Consider the following 27,435-nt stretch of genomic DNA (forward strand, 5'->3'; position numbering starts at 1 on the left):
CAGCAGGGACATCCCCATGCTTTTGCAAGCCCTCCCCGGGGTAAGGTAAAAGGCTGTTTCTTCTCCCTGCTACAGGAGTTTAAGAGCCTTGGGCTGGATTCCTGTCTGTAAGTCATCCCACACCTTCTCCTTGCCTCATCAACACACGACGGCAAACAGAGGGTGAGCAAAGCACCCGAATCCAACCCAAACGAGGACGAGAGTGCAGGACCGCTGCGTCCCCACCTCGTGCTCTCAGCACAAGGATTTACCGGGTTTTAATGGTTCATGGATGGATTAGCAAAGCCTGTGATGGACTAGCAGGTCCCCAAGAGCATGATGTGCCAGAGCCGCATGGATGCTGGAGTCCGCATGAGTGGAAATGGCAGGAGGTGACCTCGGGGATGGAACGTGGGGCGGTTGGCGTGGCTGCCATGCATGAGCCACGCACGGCCCGGCGGCCGGAGGCTTACTTGCATGTAGAGCTGGGCCCTAGGGGAGGAGGTCTCCACCATCCTGTTCACCATACTGATCAGGGTTTCGCTCTCACTCATCTGCGGCAGACAGGGAAGGAAAGTCCAGAGGTCAGCAGAGACGTGCCTGCGGTGCTCGGGTGCTGTCGGAGCAGCGAGGTGGCTCAGTCCAGGAGCCCCCAGGGCATCGGGCTGCAAGATGCCACCTCCAAGAGATGTCCCAAGGGCTCAAGCCACATGGGGATGGCTGCCCGGGGCTGCTGCTGCTCCATTTTGTGCACTCAAGGGCATCCTGGGCTGGTTGCATGCCCTGAAAACTTTGTTGAGGGGAAAACACAGATAAAACCGAGCCAGCTCCGAGCTGAGCGGCGGCAAACTGCACACACAGACACAAGCTTGCACAGAGATGCCCCCGGCTGCAGCGCACGGTGTGGTCCCAGCAGACAGACAGACAAACGGCTCGGTGCCCTGCCCTCACGGCAGAGCCGGGGCTGGGAGGGCCCCACTCAAGGCGCAGACGAGCTCTGGGCACAGGGGAAGGTAACTGAACCCGGAGGCTGGGGACAGCAGCGTCCCCCTCTCCAGTCCAGCAGCCTCGAGCAGCGGAGCCGGGTGGGAACGGGGTGCTCCTGGGGGGACGGCACGTTGCAGCCGTGCTGCCGGGCAGGGCGAGGATGCGACGGTGTTCGGCGTCCCGGTACCGTCCCGGGGCTCCAGCACTGCCCCGAGCCCTCCAGGGGAGGGGGACGGACAGACCCCAACCCGGGGGGGGGGGGTGGTTCTCTTCACACCCCTGCAACCCGGAGGGTTTTGCTGCTCTCCGTGCACTGCTGCTGGGGCCTTGGTGCTGCGCGGTGGAGCCGCTCAAACCAGCAGCACCGGAGCTTCGCCGCTGATTTCGCCCGCAGACGCGCCGCAGGAGCCCGCAGCCCAGGGCGGGCGATACAGAGGAAGCCCCTTGCGCCCCACAACCAGGACCCTCGATGTCCAAGGGGTGACGGCAGTTTAAGCACAAATCAGGGACCAAACTCTGCCTGGGGGCAGGTCAGCAAGGTGGGGTTGCAGCCGCGTGAGCCGTCCCCGCGACTGGACAAGCAAGGAGAGAGGAAATAAAGCAGGAAGTTGTTTGAAAAGAGATACTTGACAGCGTCACTCTGAATTAGCCTCCCTAGAGGTCAGTGGGAGAGGAGGAGGAGATGCAAAGCCTTTTAGGGAGTGTTTTAAAGAGCCTCGGAGAGCACGCATTGCTGCCGATGGCTGTGAAATAATCCAGAGAGCTTTTATTGCAGCGAGAGCTCCTGCCTGTCCTTGGCTCTGCTCCAAGGCAGACACAGATCTTGGCGATTACTGCACCGATGGAGATTTGCAGACTAATGAGATTGTCTCTGGAGCAGCTCCCTTAGTGCAAGCCTGGGTTTTGCAGGCAAGCGCCTGGGCTGCAGCGCTGGCCGACAGCTCCTGTCCCCAGCTCTGACTTCAGCCAGTGCCTGCGGTTCCCACTCCATCGGTCCCGGGGGTCTCTCCCCCACTCCTGGGACGAAGTCAGTTCACAACTTTCCTCCAAACACCCCCTGGCATGCAAAAACCTGAGAGCTGCTGCTTTGGTATCAATGCTGGCGGGTACCTCATGCCCACCCTGAATCCTTCGAGGAGGATCAGGGCCAGCGCCTCACCGAAACCACCTTGCACCCATCCGGCTCCCCACGGCTCACCCAGCCACCCCCGATGTGGGTGGCACCAGCCCGGGGACCCCTGTAGCAGTCTGGCTCCGATGCCGGAGGCACTGCTGGGTGTGGGGACACACTGTCCAGCACGGTCACGCCGGCACCGTGCACCGGTGTCCCTCACTGCCCCGAGCCAGCACGGTGCAGACCGACCCGGGGAGGGTTTCAGAGCCGGCTGCCTCCCCTGCACCCCAGGGGCAGCTCCCCGAGGCCCCGGGTATGTGGGAAGCTGCCCCGGCTTCCCCCCAAACCCCCCCCACCAGCTCCATCACACCACACAGAAGGCACTGTCGGGGGGATTTTTCTGCCAAGCAATGAGCGACCCTACAGACGGGAAGGATGGAAGAAGCAAACCAAAGACAACTCGTGCTGCTTTAATGCCAAGAAGGGTGAGGATGGCCGTTAGGGGACGAGATGCTGCGCTGGGAGGGAAGGGGATGCTGCTGGGGACAGGGCACACGGGGACGTAAGCAGCGTGAGGCTTGCAGCCAGCTCTGCCTACCTGCTGGTCCAAATACTCTAGGTTTCTTTGCAACTGAAGGTCTAAAAGTTCATCCTACCAGGAGCCAGCAGGCATGCGGCAAGAAACGAACACACAAAACATATAAAAGAAGAAGCAAAGCGGTTAGGTGGAGGCGACGGAAATGCGAAGACTTCTTGGCCGGGGAAGCGAGGCAGCTCCCTGGCACAGAGCCGGGAGAGCTGCTGCCGTGGACGTGTCCTGCGGGAGACCTGTGCTCCTCCCGGCTCTCCCTCCCAGCTAACGGTGCCTGGGGAAAGGCATGGCCCTCTCCCTGCATCGCTGGCTAGCGAGGATGGATGGCAGCATGAGTGGTTTATGGTAACTCGTGCTTCTCCCTCCTCCAACGGCCAGTCCTGCCCCGCAGTTTGGGGGCTGTGCTCTGCGGGGGGAACTCCCGGTCTCACCCCACCGGCTCCAACCCCTCAGTGCTCCAAGGGGAAACAAAACGCAGGAAAAAGCAGCAGCTGTAGCCAGAGGTGAGGAAAGCAAGAGGGGGAGAGGTGCAGGGGATGCGCCAGCCTCAGCCAGGGACCACCCTGGGGGTGATGAGCCTGGCCCAGCATCATGGGGTGTATGGGGGTCCAAGGGTGTCCCACCGCCCCTGCAACCTGGGGGCTGCAGGGCAGGAACTGGGGGCCTTTTCACGAGGGTTTCCTTTGGGCAGAGCTGAGAGGGACCAGTGACACCAGTAAAAGGACCTGTGGTCCCATCCTGCCCCAGAGCAGCCCAGCTCTGACCCACAAAGCTGCCCCTGGAGTGGAGCGGTTCCTCCTCAGCTGTCCGAGCAAGGAGCCCCCGAGCCAGTCCACCTTCCCGGGGGGGCTCTGTGCTCCCCAGTTCTCCGAGGTTCACACCCCCCGCCCCAGTGCCAGCAGCATACATACCATTTTGTCATGGACGGTGGGGGATGCTGGGTAGTGGTACGGGTACATTCCGGCAGGGACGGGCCGTCTGTCACCCAGATAGTCGTACTGAGAAGAGAGGAGAACCCCCACCCCCCCCACCCCAAAACCAGAGACACGTGAGAGGTGTGCGAGAGGCCAGAAAGCACAGGCAGGGTCAGGCCTGGCTTTGGGGCATGCAGCAGCAAAACAGGGACACCAGTACTCCCTGCTCGGGAGCACATCACCCGTGGTGGCCCCGAGCACCCCAGCCCCATCCCATCCCCCCACCGCCCCACCTCCCCAGGCAGCCAGGAGGGAACAATCACAACCTGGGCAGCTTTGCGGGACACCAAGGGGGGACCTAAAGCTGCTGCAAGCCACGGACTTGGTGGCATTTTGAGGCCAGGCTGTGCATGCGGAGCCGACGAGCTGTGCTACAGCATCCCACCCTGACGTCCCCAGCGAGGGTCCCCCTCCAACCCCGTGCATCCCCAAGGGCTGAGAGGCGTTTACCTTTGGAGAACTGATGGATCGCCGCATCATGAAGGTGGCGGGGTCGGCGTAAATCTCCTCTCCCCGGGGCGGCAGCCGCTCGAAGCGGGCGCTGGGCGAGCGGACCGGGGAGTAGACCCGTGCCCGGCTGTAGGAGCCCTGGCTGGGCGAGCGGGGCACGGAGCGGGAGCGGGGCTGCAGCGACATCCGTTGCAGAGAGCCCGAGGCTGCATCCACCTCGTCCAAGTAGGTCGGCTGCCTCCCAGGCCCGGGAAGCCAGAGCGGGACGTCTTGCCGGCCAAAACTGGGGTGTTCCTTCCAGTCACGGAGCTGGTAGGTGCCCCCGTTGCGGAAGGAATGGCGCTTGTCCTCCAGCGCCCAGGGCGGGCTCACCCGCTCGTAGGCGGGCATGGAGCAGATGCTGTCGGGGCGCACCCCGGGCGGGTAGTACTGGTAGTCCTCAGGGTACTGGGGCGAGTAGGGGGAATAGTAGTCGGGCACCCGGCGAGACACGGGGTAAAACCTGGTGGGGCTAAAGAGAGGAAGAGAGCTGTGAGAGCCAGGCTGGTGGCCAGGTGGTGCCCGGCCCCTCGCTTCGCATCTGGGGGTCCCAGGGAGCAAGGACAGCCCTAGAGCAGGCAGCTCCGACACCAGGATCCAGAGAGCTGGCTGGCTGGCATCCCTCCCCCGCAGGGACCCTGGGGTGGCCTCCCCTCCTGGCATCCCCCCTCCCAGGGACCCCGTGGTGACCTCCCCTCCTGGCATCCCCCCTTCCAGGGACCCCGGGGTGGCCTCCCCTCCAAAATCCACCCCGCTTTGGCTTTTTGGGGTGTCCCACACACAGCTCAGAGCTGGCACATGCAGGCAGCACAGGCAGATTTTTCTGACCCCAGGAGGGGAGAAACCAGATGGGAAGGGCAAAAAAACATTCCCAGAGCATCACCTGAGGGGCAGCCCTGGAGAAAAGGAGCAAGATCCCGCACCCCTCACCTCCGCAGCTCCTCGGGGGGCACGGCCCCCCGGCGCGAGTTGACCCACTGCTGCAGCTGCGTCATCGAGCTCTTGCGCTGGGCGATCTTGTCAGGGTTGGTGCGGGGGGCAAAGCCCCGGCGGAGGGTCACGCTCTCCCCGTCGGGTGGGGGGTACGCGGTGCTGCCGGGGCGGCTGGGCGACGAGTACGGCCAGCCGTTGGGCTGCGGCGGCCGCTCCCCGCTCGCCGGTACCCGGGGTGCCTCGGGGTAAGGACTGCCAGGCTCCGAGGGCACCTCCTGCCCGGCGATGCCGTTGGCTTTGGCCAAGGGCTCCTTCTTGCCCTCCATCCTCTCCGACTTCCTCTCGATCTTCTCGGAGCCACGGCCGTCGCCTTCCCCCCGGGTCTTGGCATCGGGGTCAGCTTTGGGGTGCTCGCGGTGGGCGGCGTTGCAGTGGTGGTGGTGGTGTTTGCTGGGGGGGATGTTTTCAGAGTCTGGCTTCTCATGCCTGGGGGGGAGCCAAGACAGCAGAGAGGGTTACCTTCCCTTTGCAATGCCCCTGGGGTGGCCGGTAGCATCCTATCCCTCCCTCCGCCTCGGGGGACCGGTGCTCCCCCAGCTCTGTTCTCCAGAGGCCAGGTCCCCAAGCTACAATGCACGTCCCCTCCGCCTCATCTCCAAGAGAGGGTTGGCGTGGGGAGATGGTGGGTGCTGACCTCTGGGTCGGGGGGATCTGCACCCGGGCGGCTTCGCCCATGGCTTGGATCCAGGACTCCTGCTCCTCCGTGTTCTCGGCGCTGAAGAAGTAGGTCCGGATGCCAGCGTGCTCGGCCTGGGGAGACAGGGACTGCTCGTTACTCGCCGGCATCTCCTCCACCCAGCACACCGTCACCTGCAGGGAGGCAAAGAAGTGGGGAGAGAGACAGACAGGAGGGTGAGAGCTCTATTTCCACCCCGGCACGAGGTTCTGCCGCTGTAGGAAAAACCAGGCACAGTCCTTCCCCCTCTGCCCGAGCCTCACAGCCACGTGCATCCTCAGCGGCACTGAGCTGGCAGGGCCAGCGCCAGCCCTCGTCCCCTCGCAGGGGATCCCCGGGACCACGAGTCCCTCGTGGTCACCCCCAGCGATGTTTGGGACCAGCCATCCCCAGGGCCCTGCACCAGAGGAGCAGCACCCCGGTGCAGAGGTTGCTGCACCCCATTATTGAGTGGGTCCCCTCAGGGCTGGTGAAGGGTCCGCGTCCCAGCGAGAGTGGCAGTGCTGGAGGGAGCGTTATGATTCATGCAGGGTTAGGGGGAAGGTGGCATCTTGGCCCGGACAACATTTTTGGGGAAAAAGGTTTGCTTTTCATCCAAGATGCTGGTGCCCATTCTCCACCTGGAAGGTGCTGGAAGGCAGGTCTGGCTATTTAGGGCCTTTTTGAAGCTCCCACCTTCCCCCTCTATGGAAAGGGACAGGAGGCAGCAAGGAGGAAGAAAAAGGAGAAAGCAGGAGGTTTTTTCCCCCTGAAAGACTTTAAGGGCTCAATCTCTTAATAAAATAAAATAAAATACAAAATTTGGGGTCTAATTAAAACCCTCCCCTGGGTTTCCATCTTCCCCTTCCCCAGAGCATGCAGCCACCGTGTCCAGCCGCAGGGTCACGTCCTGCAACCCCCCCATGCACTCCTGCCTCTAAAAGCTCTGCAGCCAGAGCGAAAGATCAAACCAAACCGATTCACTCCCTGGATTAGTGCGAGTGGGGTGAGCGGAGCATGCCGGCAAGCCTGCGGGTCCCTCACCCTCCTGCATGCATCAGAAACACAAGAAGGTACTACCTAGGTGGTGGCTGGGTGCTGGCGTGGTGGACGGGCACGAAGAGAGATTTGTCCGGGGATCCTCGCCCACGGAGAGAGGAGGAAACACAGACACGGGGTCAAGCTGCAGCGTGGCAGGAGCGCGGGCGCCGCGGCACAGACCTCTCCCGGCCATCGGGACCCTTCCTACCCTTCTCTGAACAAAACCATCCCCCCCAAAACCCTCGCGTGCAGATGGAAAGGCAGGTATGCACCTGCAGAGCTCAGGTCACGGGCAGCAGCTTGGCAAGGCTCCTTCCCCACAGAGAGAGACATTTCGACACCCCCTGGGCCACTTCTCTGCTCTCACCTGCAGAAGCTGCAGGCAGAAACACCTAAACCACGCTCAGCCGCAGATTAAATGCAGGTTTAAGGATGGAAGCTATAAAAATCCATCCCTTTGATCGGAAAAAACTCCTCCACAGCGTCCTGCGGGGACCCCAGGCACCGGCTCCTGCCACGCTCACGGGCGGTAAGGTGCACGCTGGGTTTTTGCACAAGCGTGCACGAGTGCAAGCCAGCCGGCGCATCGGTCCGTCACCAAGCGAGTGCTAACGCGACCGGGGGTGGCACAAAGCGGTGAAGGTGCACGGGGGATGCCAAAGGTGCACGGGGATGCCGACGAGTGCCGGGCGGTGCCAGGGAAGCTCAGCCCCTGCTCTGAGCGAGGGGGGAGCCGAGGCAGCCGCCCTCCGCCTCTTGCTGCTCTCCTCTCCAGCACCCACGGCAGCGCGGGCTGACAAGGAGCGACTCATTCCGAGCTACCCCCTTGCAATTACATCTCCCTTCCCTTCGCACGCCAGTCAAAGCAGGCTAAAAAAAAAAAAATAAATAAAAATAAAAAAAAAAAATTGGAGCTGGCGACACCTCTCTAAGTCTGGCTCCGGGAGCGTTGCCGAGAAGCGCCACAGCAGCCGGTGGGGACAGGCTGGCTGGGAGCAGCGATGCGGAGGGGAAAGCAGGGCAGGGAGAGGGCCTGCACCCGGGTTGGGGGGCAGCAGTGCACCCCAAGGGGCAGAAGCCGGGAGCAGCTCAGGCCTGGGAGGGGGGCGATGACCTTGGGAGATGCTGCTTTGCCGCCACGCGTGCCTCAGTTTCCCCAGTAGAAGGCACATCTGCATGGTGCAGCAGATCCCCAGAGGGGGGGGGCGGTTACTGTGTTCACCCCTCTCCCCAGCTTGCTCCACACCCCATCACCGAGAAAGCAAGAAAAGGGAACAGCGGGGATGTTTTGAGCATCACCAGGGCCCCGGTGCTGTCCCCCAGTGCTCCGTCCCCTCCAAGCCCCGGCACAACCATGCACTGACCTTGAACGTGTGCTTCCTGCTGATGTTGTCAGAGGGCTGCACGGCTGCCACGCGGAAGCTGAGGAGGGGGATGCTGCCCAGGATGCTCTCCTCCTTCTCATCTGGTGGGCAAACGTGGGGGTTACAGGCATGGAGGGGCTGGGAACCCCGGCTGCCCCCCACCAAACACCCACGAGCTGCTGCAGGGACCCGGCCCCATCGCTTCTTCTCAGGGGTGGACAGGCCACCTGTGGGAAACCGCTGCCTGCCTGTTGCTCCCCAGCTCTGCTGGGCTCGCACAACAGCCTGCTCAATTATTCATGCCCGCCCTGGGCTGCGCTGCCAGGGCTGAGCCCAGCGAGCTGCCAGGGGAGGCTGGGGAAGGCGCCTGCGTTAACCCCTTGGGTCCCCGCTGTAGCCAACACCCGCACAAAAGGGTGCTGTGCAGGGCCACTGCCCCCCCGGCACGCTGTCACCTCCCCACCCCTTCGCCCATGCTGGGAAAACCCGCTCCGAGCTTCCTAACAGCCCGGGTTTGCGTGGAGGCACGCAGCTGGTGGCCACCGGGTTGTTCTGGGGGGGCCACGAGCTTTCGTGGGGGGGCACCCGGGGTGGGTGCGCACTGCCGCGTACCTTTGTAGTAGAAGAGGCAGCGATCCACCAGCACGAACCAGCGCTTGTTCCACTGCTTCACCCCCGAGCTGGCCTGCGAGAGAGGGGCAGTGAGGGCAGCACCCACCCCCCAGGCAGCCGGAAAAGGGGGTGGCACAGCCCCGAGGGGGGGCACCCGGCACGGCAGGGACTCGGGTACCTGCTTGTAGAGCCAGCCGCTTTTGGTCACGGCAGCGTTGGGGTTCCTCTTCATGGAATTGGAGCGCTTCCCGAAGGCGATGCCTTTGCGGGAGGAGCGCGAAGCCTGCAGAGGGGGAGAGGAGCCGCTCAGTCCCCGGGGGGACCCCCGGCACCCCATCTCCGCTGTCGCTTGTCGTGTCGCACGGTTCCGGGCACCCACCCGGCCTCCGGGGCGCTCCGGGGGCACCTCCGACACCATGGCGTGGTTGGAGGGCTCGCTGGTGATGGGCGCCGGTCGCTTGCTGCCCGCTTTGCTTGACATGTCCAAGGTCGGTCTGCCGGCACAGGAGGAGAGCCGAGTCAGCAGAACTGCGTTTCTCCACCCCGCAGGAATCCGGGTATCCTCCTCCCGTCCCAGCCCGCCTTGGTCCCCCCATCGCGACCCACTGCCAGACCCCAAAACCAGGGGAATCGGGAGCCGACCTACTTTTGCAAGTCAAGTCTTGAGTTGTCCTCGGGGACCTGTCCCGTCACTGGGTGCAGGAACGTGTTCCGCCTTTCATTGTGGCTGCGAGAGACAGCGGTGGGGCGGTGGTCAGCATCTCCCATCCCCGTCCCCCCCTCCCTCAGAAACCTTTTAGAACCACGTTTGCTGCTCCAAACCCCGGTGTCTCCCTGTCCCACACCTGCACCGGTGCTGGGGCTGGCTCCCTGTGCCCTGCCCCGAGCATCACCCTCCCCGACATCCCCGCTAACCCCACGCTTCAGAGCCACTCAGCGCATTGCACCGGTGCTTCCCAGAAAGCGCTTGTCTTGCTGGGAGCCCAAACGAGGTCTCTGGTGGCCGAGCCCTCGTTCCTTTTGCTGGTCACATCCCAGACATTATCATAAACCCCACTCAGAAGTCGCTGCAGAAGCAGCAGCAGCAATGGCCCATCCTGGGCTGTGCCTGCAGCGACGTCCCCAATGTCACATCCTCCCCGTCGGCTTGCTGATTTTACAGCCCTTTGCCAAAACACCTCGAGTCAGGCTAAGAGCAGGGGCACCTGGCCACGCAGGACCAAACATCAGCCCAGGACCCACCAGCACAAGCTGTTGCAGCCGGATCAGGCCCACCTCAGCCCCAATCCCGGTGCTGCTTCTTGGGGTGCCCCAGGCAGTTCAGGGCTCCCTGGCAGTGCCGGGAGGAGCAAGGCAGGGCTCCCGCCAGGCTCCACTGGCAGCATTTCCCACATCCCTGCCCCGTCCCGCAGAGCCGGTATTGCCGGGCACCCCAAAATCACGTTGCTCCAGCTGAGGAACCCGCTCACACGCTATTTCCCGGGGATCCTCGCTGCTGGAGCTGTGTCAGGAGGAAAGGACAAGGGTGCACCCACAGATTCAGGGCTCCATCCCAGGAAGTTTGTGTCCCTGTCCCTGTGACATCCCTCCTTCCCAAAGCTGCTGGGCACCCAGCCATGGGTGCCCCTGGCCACCCGCGAAGCCAACATGCCAACAGCCCGGCACACTGCTGAACTTCTGCGTGTCAGCAAAACAGGGGAAGTTTGAGCAAGAAAATGCAGCTGCCAAGACCATCCCATCCACACACACTTCACCCTGAACCTGGGCTCCAGCCAAGCTCTGAAGATATTAACTGCTTTCTACCCAAAAAAGCCCTGCTGAGAGCTGCTCCCCCTTGCAGGTCCCATCCTGCACCCTGCCAAGGATACGTTCTCCTCCACGAGCCCTCCCCCTCACTTAGGGTCACCTTAAAAACCTGGGCAATGTGCATGCATCCCACAACGAGGGGCAGCCAAACCCCGCCAAGCACCCACCAGGCTTTTCTGTGCCACGACCAGCGTGAGTTATCTGCGGAAACAGCCTGCCTGGCCCACGCTCCAACAGCAGCAAAGGGGGTTTCTGCCACCCGGGGCTGGAGCTGCTCCCGGGTCGTTTGTCCCCAGCAGGTGACTTTGGAGGGGTGTAACACAGTGTAACCGCGGCAGGTCCCAGGCCCCCCCCGAGATGCTGACACACGGGGAGGGTGCAAACGCCGAGGGAGCAGCACCCCGACTGCCCCAGCTCTGGAAAGTGGGGGCTGCCGGGACCTGCCAGCGTGTCTGAACCCCATCCGGGGACATCCCCCCCACGCCGCAGGGTTCTGTTCCCACAGACTGGACTCTCCCCCCGCCCTGCTGCCAAGCCCACGACACCCACTCTGCTTTGAAGCCCCTGCTCCTCCTCCTGGCATTCAGCCCAGTGCCTCCCCCCCCCCGCCCCAAGTCTGCCCACACCCCCAGATATGGTAAGACCCCAGGAACGGTCAGGAAAACCTCCTTAAACCATCCCCCCCCCCACCCCACCCCCGGCAGCAGCTCCCTCGGCTGACCCCGCTCCAGAAACTCCCGAGTTCACATCGCCTCCCAAGCACTGCAATGCAGCAGCCACTGCCCGGGCTGAGGGTCCCCCACCACCGCCTGCCCACGGTCCGCCCCCCACTCAGATCCCCAGAACCCACCCTGGGGTCCTACCTCACCCTCCGGTCTGCCCGAAACTTCAGCATGATGCCGGGAGCCCCCCCGAGCTCACCGCCGGCTCCCGGCTCCCCCCATGGCAGCGGTGGGGCACGGCCAGCCCCGTGCCGTCAGCCGCCACGCTACGAGGCGATGGCACGTGCCACGGGGCCAGCAGCCCCGCGTGGGCAGGGGGAGGCCGACGATGGGCGCAGGGTCTCGTTATCCTCTCCCCGACGTCCCGAAATCCCGAGCCCTGAGCCGGTGGCATTGGCGTTCCCGGTGACAGCGGTAACGGAGCTGCTGCGGGCTCCGGTGCAGCCGGGGTTGGCGAGCCCCGGTGTGCGGCAAGCGACGGGGACAAACAGCTCCCGCTCGCGTCCCCGCGCAGAGGAGAGGCGAAGGGCAGCGCTGCACACGCCGCCTCCCCCCGCCCCCCCCCCCCCCCCCCCCAGCCCAGGTGCAGCGTTGGGGAGCAGCTGGCGGCAGGCGAAGGGCGAGAGGGGCAGGACGGGGGGCTGCCGGGCCCCCCCCCCCCCACCACCCCAGCTGGGCAGCGGTGCGTGGGGGGCTGCCGCCTGGAAAGGACGAGGAGGAGGAAGGGGGGGAGCGGGGGGGTGTCGCGGCGAGGGAAGCAGCCACGCTGAGATGAGCTCTGCTGCTGCCCTGGATTCACTGGCTGCATCCCTTCCCCCTGCTTCTGTCCCCAAACCATCCCCGTTCCCCCCCGCCCCCCGGCTCTCCCCACACCGCTGTCCCTTCCCCAGGTCACGCCAAGAAAAAATCCCGGGGAGCAGGACCAGGCACAAGCACCCAGCAGCTGCTGGGGGTGTGGGAGGGACGGACAGAACCCCGCAGGGCATCCAGCAACGGGGCTCCAGCACCCCCAAAAGCCCAGGGAGCCCTTCACACCCCGGAGTGGGGAGCCCTGGGAGCAGGATTCGGGGTGTCCCACCCTCTGCCTGGGCAGGACACTTTGGAAAGCGAATGCAAATACATCAAGGACTGTTATGATAATGCCTGGGGAGGGCGGGAAGGCAGCGCTGACATTTCAGAGAAACCTCCAAAGAAGGAAACAGAGCACAGCGAGCCAGCTGGCCTCCATCACGCCGCATCCCCGCTCCACCAGCACCCCGGGACCACCTCGGGACACTGCCCGTCCCCCCAGCCAGCCCGCGGTGCTGCTCGGCTTGGCCCCTCCCGGCCGTTGCATCATTCTCCTGCTCCTCCCGAAAACCAGTGCCCTGAAGTCACGGCTATGCCAGTCGGTCAGGCTGGGATGAGCTGAGGTCAAGCACCAGTGCCCGCCTCGGGGATGCTCCCGCTGTTCCTCGGGCTGGCACAAGCGGTCCCTGCCCGGAGGGTGGCAGGGAGCAGCCAGGGACGGGAACCACGTCCCCAGCACGGGCAGAGGATGTGCCAACGCGGTGGCATTACCGCTCCCGAACACCTACATCCACCCCTTTAGGGATCAGCCACGGGGCGAGCCAGGCGTGCGCGGAGAAACCTGCCCACCACAGCACCCGCCTTGTGCCGGCAAACCCACGGGCGCTGGCCGTCCCCACGTCCCCTCCGCAGCCACTCGCCCGCTCCTCAGTCACCGTCAAGGTCCCCCAACAGCCTGCGGGTACGTGCCAGCCTGCCGCCGCGCGACAAAGCCGATGCTCACCCCCGTGGCGAGGCCACCGTGGAGAAAGGGGACCTGCCAGCCAAAGCTGTGGCCCCTTTTGGGGATGGTAGCCCCAAGGGACGGCGTGGCAAGGGCAGGAAAGGCGGCTCCAGGGCACGCTGGACACCAGAGTCCACCCGCGACTGCGCCAGAGGCACCGTCCTCTGCAATGTGGGGGTTTCACCCCCCCGGTCACCCCAGTTTGGTGGCAGGGGGGGCTGCAACAGACTCGGGGGCCACTCTGGGAGCCTTCAACCTGGGTTCAACGCCGGCTTCACCAGCCTGGAGCAGACGCTGCTCTCCCTGCACCAGCTGGGCTATTTCACAGTCATTAGTGTCCGGGGGTGGGCAGGGACACGGAATCCTCCACGGCCAACCCAGTGGACACGCTCCAGGGCTTGAGCAGCTCAGGAGTGGGGGCGTCCCCCAGACCTCCCGTGAGAACCATGGGGGAGAAGAGTCGGTGTTTTTCCTCAGGGTAAACATCAAAGAAAAACCCTCTAAACCTCCTCTTCCTTTTTCCATAAAGCCAAGGAGCAAGAGAAGGGAATAAACACAATAACCGAAGAACAAAACTTTCACTCAATGCTGTTTTTCTTCCCCCTCCCCAAAGCTGAAGTTTGTCGAGAGCAGGACAACCCTCCTGGCTCCCCCCTGCCCTTCCACAGCCCAGGACAGTCACGGCTTTTCAGCTCTTGCAAACCACAAACCGTGGCTGGGGCATGTCCCTGAGCAAAGCCCGAGGACCCCCACAGCTACCAGCACACCGCATGGGTGCCACCCCCCACCCAGCCGTCCCAGAACAGCAGCGGGCAGGAGGCCGGGAGGCTTTAGAGCTGCTCTTGCTGCAGCTGAGGGTGCAAGAGAGTTAATGCTGCCCCAGCTGGGATGGAGCAGGTGAAATGGTGACAGGAGGGAGCGATTTCCCAGCACCAGCCTACGCTGTGGGGCTCGGTGCACCCAGCTCTGGGGGTGTGGGGAGCTGTGAGCCCCCCCACCACGCCTCGGCGTGGGGCAAAACACTGGTGGGTGATGCCAGGACTCCCGGTCGGCTGTGTCGGGACCCTTCCTCATGGGGAAAGTGGGATGTACCAGTGGAGCTGGGAAAAGCCCACCAAGGGCTGGTACAGGGCACAGGGGGGGTCCTCTGCAAGAGCAGACAGCAAGCCCAGCTCGGCTGGCTGGATGCAGCCGAGCAGCCCCCAAAACCCCGCAGCGTGCAGCAGATGTTTGTTAATAGGAACCATCCCTGCGCCGCGGCCATCCCCGGGGTGTCGGGGCTGTTCTCTGGCGGGGAGGCGAGCGGGCAGGAGGAGGGGAGGCGCAGGCTCACCGCCCAGGCTCCGGAGCCTGCCAAGCCCTAAATGCAGAGCAGAGCGGCTGGGCAGGGGGGCTATGGGGAGCCTGACCCCCCCCCCCCCCCTCCCCACCAGCCCTGCCCGGGGTGCAATGCCAGAGCCACGGGGCTCCCCTCCGAGCGCTCGCCGCAGGCCAACATCACCCCCCCAGCTCCCGGGCTGGCGGTGTGCCACGGGGATCCAACCGCCTCGTCCTCCCACGCCCCAACCCGAATTTCAGCTCCGGCAAGCGCCTCGCCACCCCCGTCACCCCAGCCCCTCGGGGGGCTCGGCGGGGATGGAGGGGTTACCGTCCTGGGCTCGGCCACCCCCAGACCACGGCAGGGAGCGGCAGGAGGGGGCGGGAAGCCAAGGCTGCCTGCAACCCCCCCCCCTCCGAAGGGATAATCAAAACCCTTCGTCTGGATGTTTTACCCATGTTCTCGGGGCGAGCATCCAGGCAGCTCCCGAGCAAGGGGCTTGCGTGGCCAGCAGCCAAACACGCCCTGTGTGTTGGCCTCCTTCCTCTGTTTTTCTAGCCCTTTCTTCACCTCTCCCTCTCCTCCTGAGCCACATCCCTCTCTTCCAACCCAAGCCCTTGAAAACCCTTTTCTCCCAGTTAACTGCAGCGCTCAGCACCCATGGGAAGGGATGTGGGGTCTCCCCATCGCCCATGGCCCCTTCAAGGGGGTTGGCAGAGAAAATCCACCCTCAGATGAACAAGTGCAAATTCTCTTGCATGGGGAGCCCAGGGCAGGAGCAAATGCACTATAATGCACCGATAAACTGGACCCTCCACACCCGCAGGGCCATACTGCTTGGTGCAGGGGGTGCACAGGGCTTGGCTCTGCCCCATGGGGCTGGCACAGTGCATGCTTGAGATGCAGTAGGGGGAAAAAAAAAAAAAAAAAAAAAGGGAAAGAAATTTAAATTAAATTCTGCAGGCGCAGCGTGAGCGGGTCTGGCGGAGTGGCTGCAGCTGGGGGATGAGTGCCAGCAGCTCGGCTGCTTCAGCGTCTCTGCTCTGGGCTGTCCCCAGCTCCGGCTCTCTGCCGAGCAAGGCCCTGGGCTGCTCCGTCGCTGCAGCTTCTTCAACCCCCGTTGAATGACTCAAGCAGGAAAAAATAAAATCTAGCCCTGCATGCTCCCCACGCCCTCGGCAGGGCTGAGCTGGCCGCAGGGTGTTCTGTGCCAGCCCTGGCCCTGGCCAAAAGCCCGGGCCACAACCCAGTGGGAAATGCAGCTCGGCGTTTCCGAATCGCTCTGGATTTGTAAGAGTTACATGCCAGCCCTGGGAGAGGGCAGCGAAAGGGGAAAAGGTTGAAGGGGAAGAGGAGACAGAGGCAGAGGCGGGATGGAAAGCTGCAAGAAACGCCCCCCCCCCCCACCCCGTGCCTGGCCAGGCACCGCCGTGGGCTCAGCAGAGCCGACAGGCAGCCCTGGAAATCCCAGCGCCTGTCGGATTTGCAGCAAGATCAGCCTTTGGGAAGAAAGCAGCTTGTGGACACTCAAAAACCGGCCCTCGGTGTGGAGCCGCACGCTGAGGTTTCCCTCAGGCCCATCCCCGGCCGGCCGGCTCCCGGCACGGCAGGGACCAGCAGCCGGTTCTCCTCCGTAACCTCATCCCGGCCTTAATCCCCGCCATCCAGCTGAGCAAGCGTTTCTGGCACGGCGTCCGTCAGGGCTGGGGGCCAGGAGGCAGCGCAGCCCCCCCCGTGCTACCAACCCCAGGCTCCCGCGCACGCACAGCCTCCTCCCGCACCCGGCTCGCGGGCGGGAGGGTGCTGGTCCCAGCACCCATCCCCTCTGCCACCTCCCCTCCGCCACAAACCGCACACGGCAGCTGCCTCCGGTGCCGGCGAGAGCCTCCCCGGAGCAAAAAAGCCTCTGCCTGGGGAGCTTTACCCCGTGCACCTCGGGAGGGTTTTGGGGTGCGAGGATGCAGCCAAGCACCACGGCCAGGCCAGGCTTCACCACCCAAACACACACTCGAGTCCCCGCGGGAGCCTGGCCGAGAGGGTCGGCAGAAAAGCCTGAGCTGGATCCAGCTGGGAGGCAGCAGAGCTGCCGTGCCGGCCTTGCCAAGCCAGGGCAAAGTCCCCGGTGAGGGCGGATGGCGGCTCCTGCACACCCACAACAACCCACATGAGACGTCAGGGTCGGCACGCAGCCGGGCTGGCGCAGGAGCCGGTGGTGGCCCCGAGCAGGGACATCCCAGCCAGCCGGAATCTGTGGGGAGGGAGAGCAGGAGAAGCCCCTGCTGTCCTCGGCACGGCAGAGAGGGACGGCCGGGAGCAGGGGGAAGTCAGGGGATTTCCAGAGAACAAAGTGGCTGCTGGCAGCCAGCATCGCCGGCTGTGGGGAGGGCGAGTCCCCCACTCCCGCTCCAGCTGGGGTCAGGGAAAAGCACAAAAAGCACTGGGAGTTTGTGTTTTATCTCCCTGGCAACCCCGGCTCCATCACAGGCATGGCCCACAGAGGTGGCCTGGCCAAAATGTGCTGCTGTGGGAGACAGAGAGTTTGGGGCAGGCGTAGCAGCATCCTGTATCCACACGGGGTGACATTTGGGGAGTGTCACAGCCATGTGGCGGGGTGGTCCAGCACCCAGGGCAGAGCAGGTGACAGTCCAGAGCTGGAAGCACTGAGTGCGTGGCCCTGCTTTAACCATGTCACTCCATTGTCCCTTCTTGGGGACAGAGCCCAAACCCCACACGCACAGGATTGCCAGGAGCCACTGTTTCCACGCGGGACAGGGCAGCCCCTCGGCAGCCGGCCGCTCTCCTGTGGCACCACCAGCCAAACACCCCTCCCCACCCAGGGGGTGGCCCGGGAGCGGATCCCCCCAGGAGATGAGCAGGGATGAAACCAGTGGTGGACAGATGCAAATGCAGCCTGGGGGCTCGGAGATGGGGGGAAGCTGCTGGCACACGGAGCCGAACCGCGGCAGACCCCGAGAGGCACGGGGCACCAGCACGGGTGAGCGGACACGAGACAAAAAGAGCGTTTATCGGATCAGGATGCAATCCTTCAGCTTCTCCCCCCCGCCCTCCAGAGCCTCCTACAAATCTGGAACCGCTGTGGGGCTCCACACCTTCCTCCTCCCTTGGCCTGGGGCTGGGGGTACGGGGGGCCGGGGAGGCAGGGTCACAGCTCGTGGCTGGGCTTGGTGCTGCCCCCCAAACCCAGCTGGGGGGTACGGAGGTGCCTGGGCAGCTGTGACGCCCCTGCCAAAGGTGATCCACTAATACAGCCTCCGAGCCGCAAGCCGGACCCAAACCTGGGGGGTTTAAACCTCTCGCTAAGCTCCTTAAGAAACTAATTCCAGCAGGCAGAAATACCTGTCCTAAGCAATCGCTGGTACGAGGCATCAAAACAAAGCCAGCCCCAACCCCTCCCCGGCCAGGTCAGGTCAGGAGCGGGGATTACGGTGGCAGCGCTGAAGAAATCCTGCCGGGACAAATCCTCAGCACCTGCTTAACCCCCTCGCACACGATAATCACACCCAGCAGCCCGACGGCGACGGGCTCCACGCCTGCCAGATCTCCAGCTGCGCCTGTCACCGCGCCGGCCGCCCTCGGGTCCCCGGCTGCTCTTGGCCACGGCCGGGCACCAGCCACAGACAATGGCCCACGTGTGCCACGGCCGGGCTCCGTGCCGACGCCGCACGCACGCACACACGCACGCACTCACCCGTGCCGTCCCCGCCGTCCCCGCCGCTCTCCCGCAGCCGGGGTAGATGATTTCCTTCCAAACCCACGGAGACCATCACTGATATCAATCATTAACAGCCACGGCAGCTGCCGGCTCAGCCTTAACCCCCTCGGCTCCGTGCCGCTGCGGGATGAGCATGGGAAGCATCCTTTGCTCGCGCTGGAAGCCCCTTTAACGGCGCGGCAGCCCAACCCGCCGGGGCTGCGAAGGGGCTTCCAAGGGGCTCCGCAACCCCCCGTGGACCCGCGGCCGTTCCCGCAGCGTCATGTCTCTCTGCACCCCAAACCTCTCCCTCGGCAGCACAGGCCCCAGGAGCAGCCCTGCGTGTCCCAGCACAGCCCCGAGGGCCGCATCCTGCCTCTGCATCCAGCCGAGCCATAAGCAGCTCAGCCATGGGAAAGCTCCCCCAGCCTTGGGGGCGGCTGGCAGCAGCTATCCCGGGGCGGGGGGCTGAGCCCCACAGCCCTCTGCCCCCCGAGGAGCGGGACAGCACAGGGAGGCTGGGGGCTGCTCCCCCCACGAGGCACATCCATCCCCTCCTCGCTGTGGGAGCTGGGGCAGGATGGGATCTCTCAGCTCGGGGGTCTCGGAGCTCTCCCTTCCCACAGCTTTTCCAAGAAACATCAATGGCTGTAACTTTATCCGAGCGTGTTTACAACCCAGCCGTGGCTCTTGGCTCCCTCGGCCGTTCCGGGGGCCGGCTCGGCTCCCAGGGCTGGTGCTCAGCCGGCGCACGGTGCTGCCAGCACCCTCCTCTCCCACACACCGTGGTACCCACGGGGCTGTCCAGAACACCGCCACATGCATCCCCACGGAGAGGGGGCACCTGCACCCGGAGCTGGAGGACAAGCACAGGGGCTGTTCTTACATCTCAGCTCTGAGAAGCAGACGGGCAAATGTTCCCCATGTGTCCCCCCCCCTCCAACACCACCACTGGCTGCAGTGCTGGTGTGTTACCCAACCCTGAAGGGGTTGAATGATTAACCTCCAGCCGTGCCATCGCCAGGAGAGCCCTGCTCTGCCCACGCAGCCCCGGGGCACGACGGCACCCGGGGAGCAAACCCCCATGTCCCCCCAGCCAGCATCACCAGCCCCCGCGGCCCCAGCAGCATCCTGTGCCAGGACCCGGAGCAGGGACACGTCCAACTTGGCCAGCCCAGGGCAGCCACCACGTCCCCCTGCAAATGCAGAAGGGCACAGAAGGGGCTCAGTCCCCGTCCTCATCCCCGTCCCAGGTCCCGTGGGTCTGGAGGTACTCACAGCCCGTGACACCCCGCTGGCACTGCAGCCCAGCTCCGGCTTTCGGACACCGACACGCAGCGGATTTCGCTTTCTCCAGCCCCGGGGGTGTCCGGGCTGCGAGTGCTCATAAATAGTTTTGGACAAACATCTGCACGGCAACACCCCGCGCAGGCTGGAAAGCGGAGGGCTGCTGTGGGGATGGTTTTAATCATGATAGAAGACCATCAAATGGCTAAAAACACCACAGATGGGAACGAGCTGTTAAATAAATGCAGACACAGAGGCTGATAAAACCCGCCGGCAGCAGGGCTGAGCTCGGCTCCCCGTGCCCGTGAGCCACACAGCCCCTTTGCATATGGGCACGGCCTTTGAATTTCCCATTCCCCACACCCACGCGGGACACAAAGCCACAAACTCCTTGCAAACACCCCGAGTTGGGAGCGTTTGGAGGGCGCAGGGCCTGGAGCAGGGTGCAGCGATGCTCTGGTGCAGGGTGCTGAAAGAAGCATCTCTCCCTGCTCCCGGCAGCGAGTCTCGGGGCTCTGCAAAGCTGGGTGCTGCTATTCCCACTCGCCTCCAGGACAGCGAGCGGGGTGAGCCCCAGCCTGGGCTTGATCAGCCACGGCAGGTCGTGCCGCTCCCTGTAGAGGCTCTTGATTGTTTTTGTCTAAATTACCGATTTTCCGCTGTCGGATCTCCTAGGGGCAGCTCTCACTCGAGTGCTTTAGCAAACGGGTGCGCTCATACAGATGAAAAATAAAGTTGTAAATGCAGCACCCCAGGGTGCGGGGAGCATGATATGGTGCATTGCTCTGCTAACACCAACGCTGCCAGCCTGCGGGACCCCGGCAGAGCGCTGCCGGCACGCTTCCCGCCGGCGTTTGGGTTTGGAGGGGAGGGGTCTGGGTTAGGGGGTCGTGGCAGCCCTGGTTCTGCCCCGGCTCAGGAGTTTCGCCGCGCCGCTGCCAGCCCTCCAAGTGACTCATCGGCTGCTCTGCACCCCGACCTCCTGCAGTCAAGTCCCGACGCATTCGGCGCATTCCTGGCATAGCCGGCTGTGCCATGCCGTGCCGGCACGGAGCCCCACACCTGCCGGAGCGGCGAGGCTGGGTGGATGCCAGCAGCACGCTCGGGTCTCTGCAAAAAGGCTCATGCATCCCGGGGCTTCGCCACGGTCTGATGGCCACGACGGCCCAGCATGGCCACGTGTGCCCACGGGGATTTACCTTTGGGCAGGAGCAGCTCAGCTCTGCCTGCCGTGCCGCGGCGAAGCCGGCCCAGTCGGCAGCTTGTCACCGCGGGGAGCCTGTCATCCTCCCCGGCAGCGCGACTGCCGTCCCAGTTGCCTTCCTCGTGCAATGCCACGCTCCCCTTACATCGGCATGGGTGTGATGGCAGTACATGGGGAAACTCTCCATTTTTAGATACGATCCTGTACCTTCGCAGGACTTGGAACAGCTTGTAACCGAGCTATGATGCAACAGCACACACATCTCGGTTGTGCAAGTGCATTGCACCAAAAAAGCTCCCAAGGACGGGGCGAGCACCGGCTCCGGGCAGCTCGGGGCTGGCCAGGGCTCTCCGATCCTGCAGCCGTCTGCAGCACGGCCCACAGCCCCGGAGAGCAGCCCGGGATCACGGTGTGGGTGCCAACGGGTGCAACATGCGGAGCAGCCAAAAGTGCCCCTGAGCGCCCAGGAAAAGCCACCACAGCAAGGACCTGCCACGAGCAGGAGCCGAGCCTGGCACCCACGGATGCCTCCGATTCCTCCTGGCCCCAGCACCGCCAGCCCCCAGCCCCAGAGCCTCCCTGGTGTGTGCCCACACCGCCGGCCTCCGTGTACAAATAGAGTGGGAACCAAAGGTCCCCCAAACCAGGAGGTCTGTTCTTAAGCAAACAGACCAAACCCAACAGGCCCAGCCCCTCCCCAGACCCCAGGCACTGGCTCAGGATCTGCTGACTTTGCCAAGCTTGCCCTGGCAACGGTGCTGTCCCGGCGTGGGGCATCCCCGGGTGGGGGGAAACCACAGCCGACCCCCCAAGCCCCGTGCTGAGCTGACACAGCCAGAACGGGTCTCTGGAGACAGAGATAAATCAGCGTGTCAGGGCTCTCTGCACCAAATCCCAGCGGTCCCATAAACAGCAGCAGACCAAGGCACTGGACCCTGCTGCCGGGCTCGGAGTGGCTCTGCACCAGGATGTGGGTGCTGGGGAGCTGAGTGTTCCCCCTGGCCCCTGGGAGCTGCCAGCTCCTGCCTCCAGCACAGCTGTCCTGGGCACAGCCTCCGGTGGGCCAGTCAGGCTGGACACTGTCCGGTTCCTCTGAATACCCACCAAGAATTCTGCTATCTGCAGGTGCTTACCATATGGAGCCATTAGCTTCCTCCACCGGCCATTAAACGCTCGGCCATTAGCACTAGGATGGGCGCAGCAATTCCCTCGCTGCCCTCGGATGGGACAATCCTGATTTTATTGCTATCTCCTGCCCACCACACCCTGGTGTGACAGGGCCGTGCCCCGGGCAGTCACTGGGCACAGCTTCCTGGTGAATCACCAGCAGTTCCCAGCTTCCCAACAGTGTCCCGATTAATGCGCACAGTGACAACAGCCCCGGGGAGCAGCTGCAGGGGAAAAACAAGAAATTTGCTGGGGGAAAAGTAGAGGGAGCTGCAAACCTTCCACACCCACCAGACTGGATCCTCAGAATCTCCCGGAGTGGAGCAAAACCAGTGTGGGGACAGGGCACGCCTCCGTGCCACCGAACAGTCCTCCTCTTGCTCCTCGTCCCCCTCCCTGCAGCCACCTCCGCAACGGTGCAACCGCCGCGGGCGAGTTTAGCAGCGCGGCGCCGGCTCTGCAAAACGAGATCTTCCCCTGAATGAAGTTTAGTCACCGTGGGATGTTTCCAATTGGAAATCAGGACGGTTCCAGGCTGAATGCGCGCCAGCTTTCCGCTTCTCAGAAATCCCATTTGCAAGCGAGCCTGTTGCCAGTTCCCCCTTCTCCCCCAGCATCACGTAAATAAACGCCGCCCCAACCTTCCCTCCACCCCGGGGGGAGATGCAGCCTCCGGTCCGTGCCCGGGGAGGGGAGCCGGTGGGACAGGAGCCACTGAGCTGGGCTGGTGCTGGAGCCAGGCCAGTCCCAGCCCAGTGAAGGGCTCTTGGCGATGCCGTTGCCGGTGGCAGCACAGCCCGGATGAGCCCTTCACCGACGTGCCTGCCCGCAGCAACCCCCCCCCCCCCCGAGGATGCTCACGGGCAGCCGGAGCTGGGGAGCCGCAGCAGGTTTAGTCGAGGGGAGCGAGCGCGGTGGCTGCCCTCAACTAGGAACTGGTTTGCTTGGCACTGGGAAGAGCCGGAGGCTGGCGCCGAGTTTCCAGAGGGCAGAGGTGGGCCGATACATGTGGGAAGAGCCTGCAGCACGGTGTCTCCTGCTTTCCTGTGGCTTTGGGTCAGGGGAGGATGTTCCACGTGCAGGAAGACCAGCGTCCCCAGCCCAATCTGGCGCAGAAGCCACTGGGAATCAAGGGAATGGACAAGGGAATGTGATCAGAAACCTCAACCTCTGAGGAAACCAGCAAGTGGAAGAAAGGCAGCCATGCACTTGACTTGCCCTGATATGTTCCTCCTGTGTCTCCCTGCCCCAGCAGGACAGAGCAGGCACCACGTGGGGACCGCAGAGGTGACATCCCTGCTCTGTGCTACGCTGGGAATCACCAGAAGCTGCTAAAGGTCCCTCCTTGTCACAAAATTAATGAGTGTCCCTGCGGCACTGGGATGGAGTGAAGGACATGCTGGCGGGAGGAGAGAGCGCTTTGCTCCAGACTGGAGCTCGATCGCCCACCATCGCTGGAGCAATAGGGGAGGAAGGAACGGGATAGTGCCAGGATCAGGCTCAGCTATGAACCCACCGCCCTGGCAGGGCTGGAGAGCAGTGGGGAGATCACTCCCATCTCCCAGACATCCCTGAGGATGGCTGGAAGCAACGGGATGGAAACCACAGCCATCCTGTGCTGCAGAGGCTGCCCGGTGCTGGAGCATCCTCCGGCGTTTGCAGGGTGCTGGCATCACCGTCCCTCCCGGCTGCTCTGTGAGATGGCAGCGGCTCGGCTGGAGGGTCTGGGGAGGAAGGGGCTTTTCCAGGCTCTGGGAAACCACAGGGACGCATGGCGGGGTACAGCAGAGGGTACAGCAGGGTATAGAAGAGGGTTGCTTTAAAAAAGCCTTTCTTAAAACATCCCTTTAAACAGAACCAAGCAGGCGACACAGCTGGGTCTCTCCCCTGGGAGAAGAGGTGATTTTAAGCAGTGCTTCCAGGAGATTGCAGAGTTATTCCCCAGCCAGCTCAGCTAAGGGCAGGGACGGCAGCTCCCCCAGACTTCTGAGCCAGCCCATGGCACAGGGCACAAGCCCTCCCAGCCACAAACCGCTGGGTGGGCAGGATCCCACCCCACGTCCCGGCTGGAAGCAGAGCTGTGTGTACCCACTTGGGTGCCTCTGCCCCACTCCCAGCTCTGCCAGCCTTATCGTGCTGCCACACCTTCCATTTAGCTCCCTGCAAGGAGTTTAACCCCTGGGAGAGCGCAGCAGCCGGGCTTTCCCGCGCACCGTGCCCATGCCTGTGCCCGGTTGGACACGCTGCCCACCCGTGGGCACAGTGCAAATACCTCCACCACGCTGACGGCCAGGGGTTCGTTCACAAGCTGCCCTCCCCACAAGCTTTGGCCCCATCTTCCAGCAAAGCCCGACTCACTGGCTGCCCCGGCGCAGTGCAAACCCCTCCAGCACCTCCATCCCCTTCCCTCCATCCCCGGGGGATCTTCCTCCATCCCCCCCGGTCCCCTCCTTATCCCCGGCAACAGGCCAGGCTGCGAGGGCAGAGCACCCACAGTTATCTCAGCCTACCTGCTCGCCGGGCGCTGCCGGGGCCACGGCACCGGCCGTGGGGAGGGTGGGGGGGCTCGGTGCCAAGGCGGGGAGCTCTGGACTGGTGGGGAAGGGGGGAGAAAAATCGGTCGCCTCCGAGAGCCGCCACGTCCAAGCGTGGCAGGGACGGCCTGGTTGATAAGCGAGGTTTGAAATCTGAAACGGTAGGTTGGCTCCTTCCTATATAAACAGGCGCTCGCACATACACGCACACACACACACCCCCCTCCGTGCGCGCCGGCTCTCACGCCACTCCCGCTGCTCCCAGCCACGCCAGGCACCCGCCAGCCCTCCACCGGGGACGGCCACGCCACCCAGCCAGTGGCCACCACTGCCTGAGCCCCCCTGCCACTGGTCCCAGCCCTCAACGCACTGGTATCGGCTCAAAGCGAAGCCTGACGCTGGTTTATGTCATCCTTCAGATGTATTTTCCTTCCCCAGGCAACGGGAGTGGGCTCTGTGCTTCGGGAAAGGGGCAGGGAGCCACCAGCAGGCACCACCCGCCTGGGTGCTAAAAACAGCAATGTGGGAAAAGCAAATAGTGTATTTTTTAACCCCCAATAAAACAGGTTGGAGGGACTCGGCACTGTGCTGGGTCATCTGCCAGCCTGCCCGCGGTCACTGAAAATTTCGGACCGCCTCGCCCAGCAGCGCTGGGCTGTAATGCCACGTGCACGACCCAGGGTGGTGGGTGCCCATCACCATCTGCACGCCTCTGAGCCCCTCCACTCGCCAGGGCCACCGTGGCCGATAGCCAGAGCGCAGCCGGGCCGTGCCACCACGGGACTTCCTTGTGCCAGCGCCGCAGCGGCCGCGCTTCCTCCAGTGGGACGCAACACTCCAGCAGACAAAACCCTGCCCTGTTTGCCCTGTTTTTCCCAGTTCTCCAGGCTCACCTACACCCCAGAACCGGGGCGGCCACATACCACCGGCGAGGCTGGGCTCCGTGCACGGCTGCTTGCTTCACCCCAGCTCCAGCCTGTGGGGCGAGCGGGGCCGGGCGGCGTGCCCCATTTGGGGACGCTGGGCCGGTCCTAGGCATTGCCCGTGGGAAAGGGGAGCCCCCAAACTGCTTTGCTGGCTGGGGGTGCAGCCACGCCGTGGTACGGGAAGGGTCTCGGTGGGCACATCCATGAGGACCCCTCCTGCACGTGGCATCCCCGTCCTGGAGAGCTCGGTGCTGAGAAGGGGCTGCTCATACCTGGGGAGGGCTGCCAGCTCCGCGGCAGCGCAGCCTTGGGGTTTCCCTGCCCTCCTGGGGCCGGATCCAGCTGAGGGCTCTCCAGCTGGGGTGCAATGAGCCCCACAGTGCTCGGAGCCAGCTCCCCGCCCCGGTTGCACAAGCAGCCCCGGGGCGCTGCCGGGCTTCGCACAAACAAAAACAGCCTGTTTACCAGCAGGCAGCACGAGCGCAGGGGCATCGCCCCAGCTACCTGTCTCCCAAGCTCTTATCGACTCGCCTAATCACGGGGAGGAGAGGTAGGAGGCTTGTTGACCCCCCAACCTGGCTGCCCGTGGCTCCCCAGGCACCCTTTGCCGTTCACTCCCCTCGGGGCAGGGCCACCGGCTGCCCCCAGAGCCCCCCACGGTGCAGGGCATGAGGACCCTTCCCCAGTACAGGCACCAGCACCAGGGGTCCACCCCGTGCAGCACCCTGATCCCCAGCATCTGGCAAAAGGTACTTTGGAAGAGCAAATTTGCCTTTGGAGAGCCCAGACTGAGCGGGTGCGAGGGGGATGAGATGGCCTCGGACAGGGATTTCGTCCCCAGGGCCACCTCGAGGGACTTTGGCCCCATGGTGGGTCCTCCTGCCCCACCAGGACAGCACCCACCGTGTCCTGCATGAACACTTCCCCTCTTGGGCTCCCCCGGTGCACACCGACATGGCCCAGCAGCACTTAAAATCATCTTTTTCCAGCATATCACAAATCCCTGGGAAATGGAGCCGGGACCACCAGCAAGTTCTGGGGCTCCTGCCAGCACAAACTGAGATTTTGGGGACTTGGGGGAGAAGCTGGGGGCTCCTCCTCAGGTATTTTGAATACAGCACTTCTATTTAAGCAGCTAGATGAACCCACAGTCACCTCCTTGGGCTAAAAGTGGGGGGGTTTTGCACTTTTGCTTGAAGAGAAGAAAGGCTGGGGTTGAACCTGACACGCTGTTTCTGCACCGTCCACTCCACAAAAGGTACATCCTCCCCCCGCCCGCGGGAGCGTGGCAGCCGTGGCGGGGGGGCTGCTTCGTGCTCCCACCCCTGTGCACCGAGGTGTTGGGGAGCCAAGCCGAGCTGCAGAGGGACCCCACACCGGTGCCCCCACCCCTGAGCAGGGGGACTCAGCCCCCACGCTGCATCCTTGGTGCCCACCCGTGCCCCAGCGCCGGGACACGGAGCATCGCTCCCCCCTTAACAACCCGCGCCTGAACCCAAGGTCCTGCTTATCTGCAGCACAAGCATGTCTGGTGATAAGCCCGGGGATAAGATAAGGCCCCATGCAGCCTCACTGCTATCACAAGCCCTTTTTCCAGCACTGCACCCCAAGGCTGAGGGGTGTTACACCCCCCAAACACTCCCCCAGAAGACCCCCCATGGCACGCATGCAACCTCTCGCTTTGATGAGCTTTAAAAGATTCATTACGTTCGCACACAACAGTTGTTTGTTGTTTTCAAATCAGACGATTCACTCGATTCAGGGGAGAGGGGAAAAATAATAATTAAAAAACCAAAACAAAAAAAAAACAAAAAAAAAAAAACAACAAACCAAAACCCACACACCAGAGCAAACAATTTGTCTGGGGAAACCTGGCAGCAAAGGCAGGGGGGGCATGAAGGGGGCAGAGGCGCACACAACCTGACTGCATTAGACTCGAAATAAAAACTGGAATTGCTAATCATTGCTGCTCAGCCAACCTGAAAGAAGAGATGCTGCCGAGGAAAACAAGCCCACAGGAGGCAAGAGCAGAGCACGTGGACTTCACCCGGGGCTGGCACACACACACACACCTGAGCCTTCCTCGGTCGACTTCTCCTCCTCCTCCTCGCTGCCTCTCACCGCATCACCCCACTTGCACTGCCAGGAACCCAGGGCTGAGCATCCC

The 27,435-nt window shown here is 63.6% G+C and overlaps 1 protein-coding gene across 7 annotated transcripts in view; it reads right to left on the reverse strand.

Annotated features, from left to right (window-relative positions):
• The window catches only part of PLEKHA6 (pleckstrin homology domain containing A6), a 53,263-nt gene that overhangs the window by 10,782 nt on the left and 15,046 nt on the right, over positions 1-27,435 (reverse strand). Inside the window, exons 4-14 of one of the 7 annotated variants that reach the window (XM_042800270.1) lie at positions 9,447-9,527; positions 9,180-9,294; positions 8,979-9,083; positions 8,801-8,873; positions 8,189-8,289; positions 5,763-5,938; positions 5,066-5,554; positions 4,097-4,607; positions 3,584-3,670; positions 2,679-2,732; positions 453-533 (exon numbers count right to left, since the gene is read on the reverse strand). In XM_042800270.1, coding sequence (XP_042656204.1) covers positions 453-533; positions 2,679-2,732; positions 3,584-3,670; positions 4,097-4,607; positions 5,066-5,554; positions 5,763-5,938; positions 8,189-8,289; positions 8,801-8,873; positions 8,979-9,083; positions 9,180-9,294; positions 9,447-9,527 — 1,873 coding nt within the window. Of the gene's footprint in view, positions 1-452; positions 534-2,678; positions 2,733-3,583; positions 3,671-4,096; positions 4,608-5,065; positions 5,555-5,762; positions 5,939-6,863; positions 6,886-8,188; positions 8,290-8,800; positions 8,874-8,978; positions 9,295-9,446; positions 9,528-11,469; positions 11,809-24,318; positions 24,476-27,435 lie in introns of those variants that run through there. The other 6 variants (XM_042800273.1, XM_042800271.1, XM_042800272.1 and 3 more) reach the window with 6 other exon arrangements.

The sequence above is a fragment of the Tyto alba genome, unplaced genomic scaffold, assembly GCF_018691265.1.
Source record: "Tyto alba isolate M040663 unplaced genomic scaffold, T.alba_DEE_v4.0 Super-Scaffold_30, whole genome shotgun sequence".
Taxonomy (NCBI): Eukaryota; Metazoa; Chordata; class Aves; order Strigiformes; family Tytonidae; genus Tyto; species Tyto alba.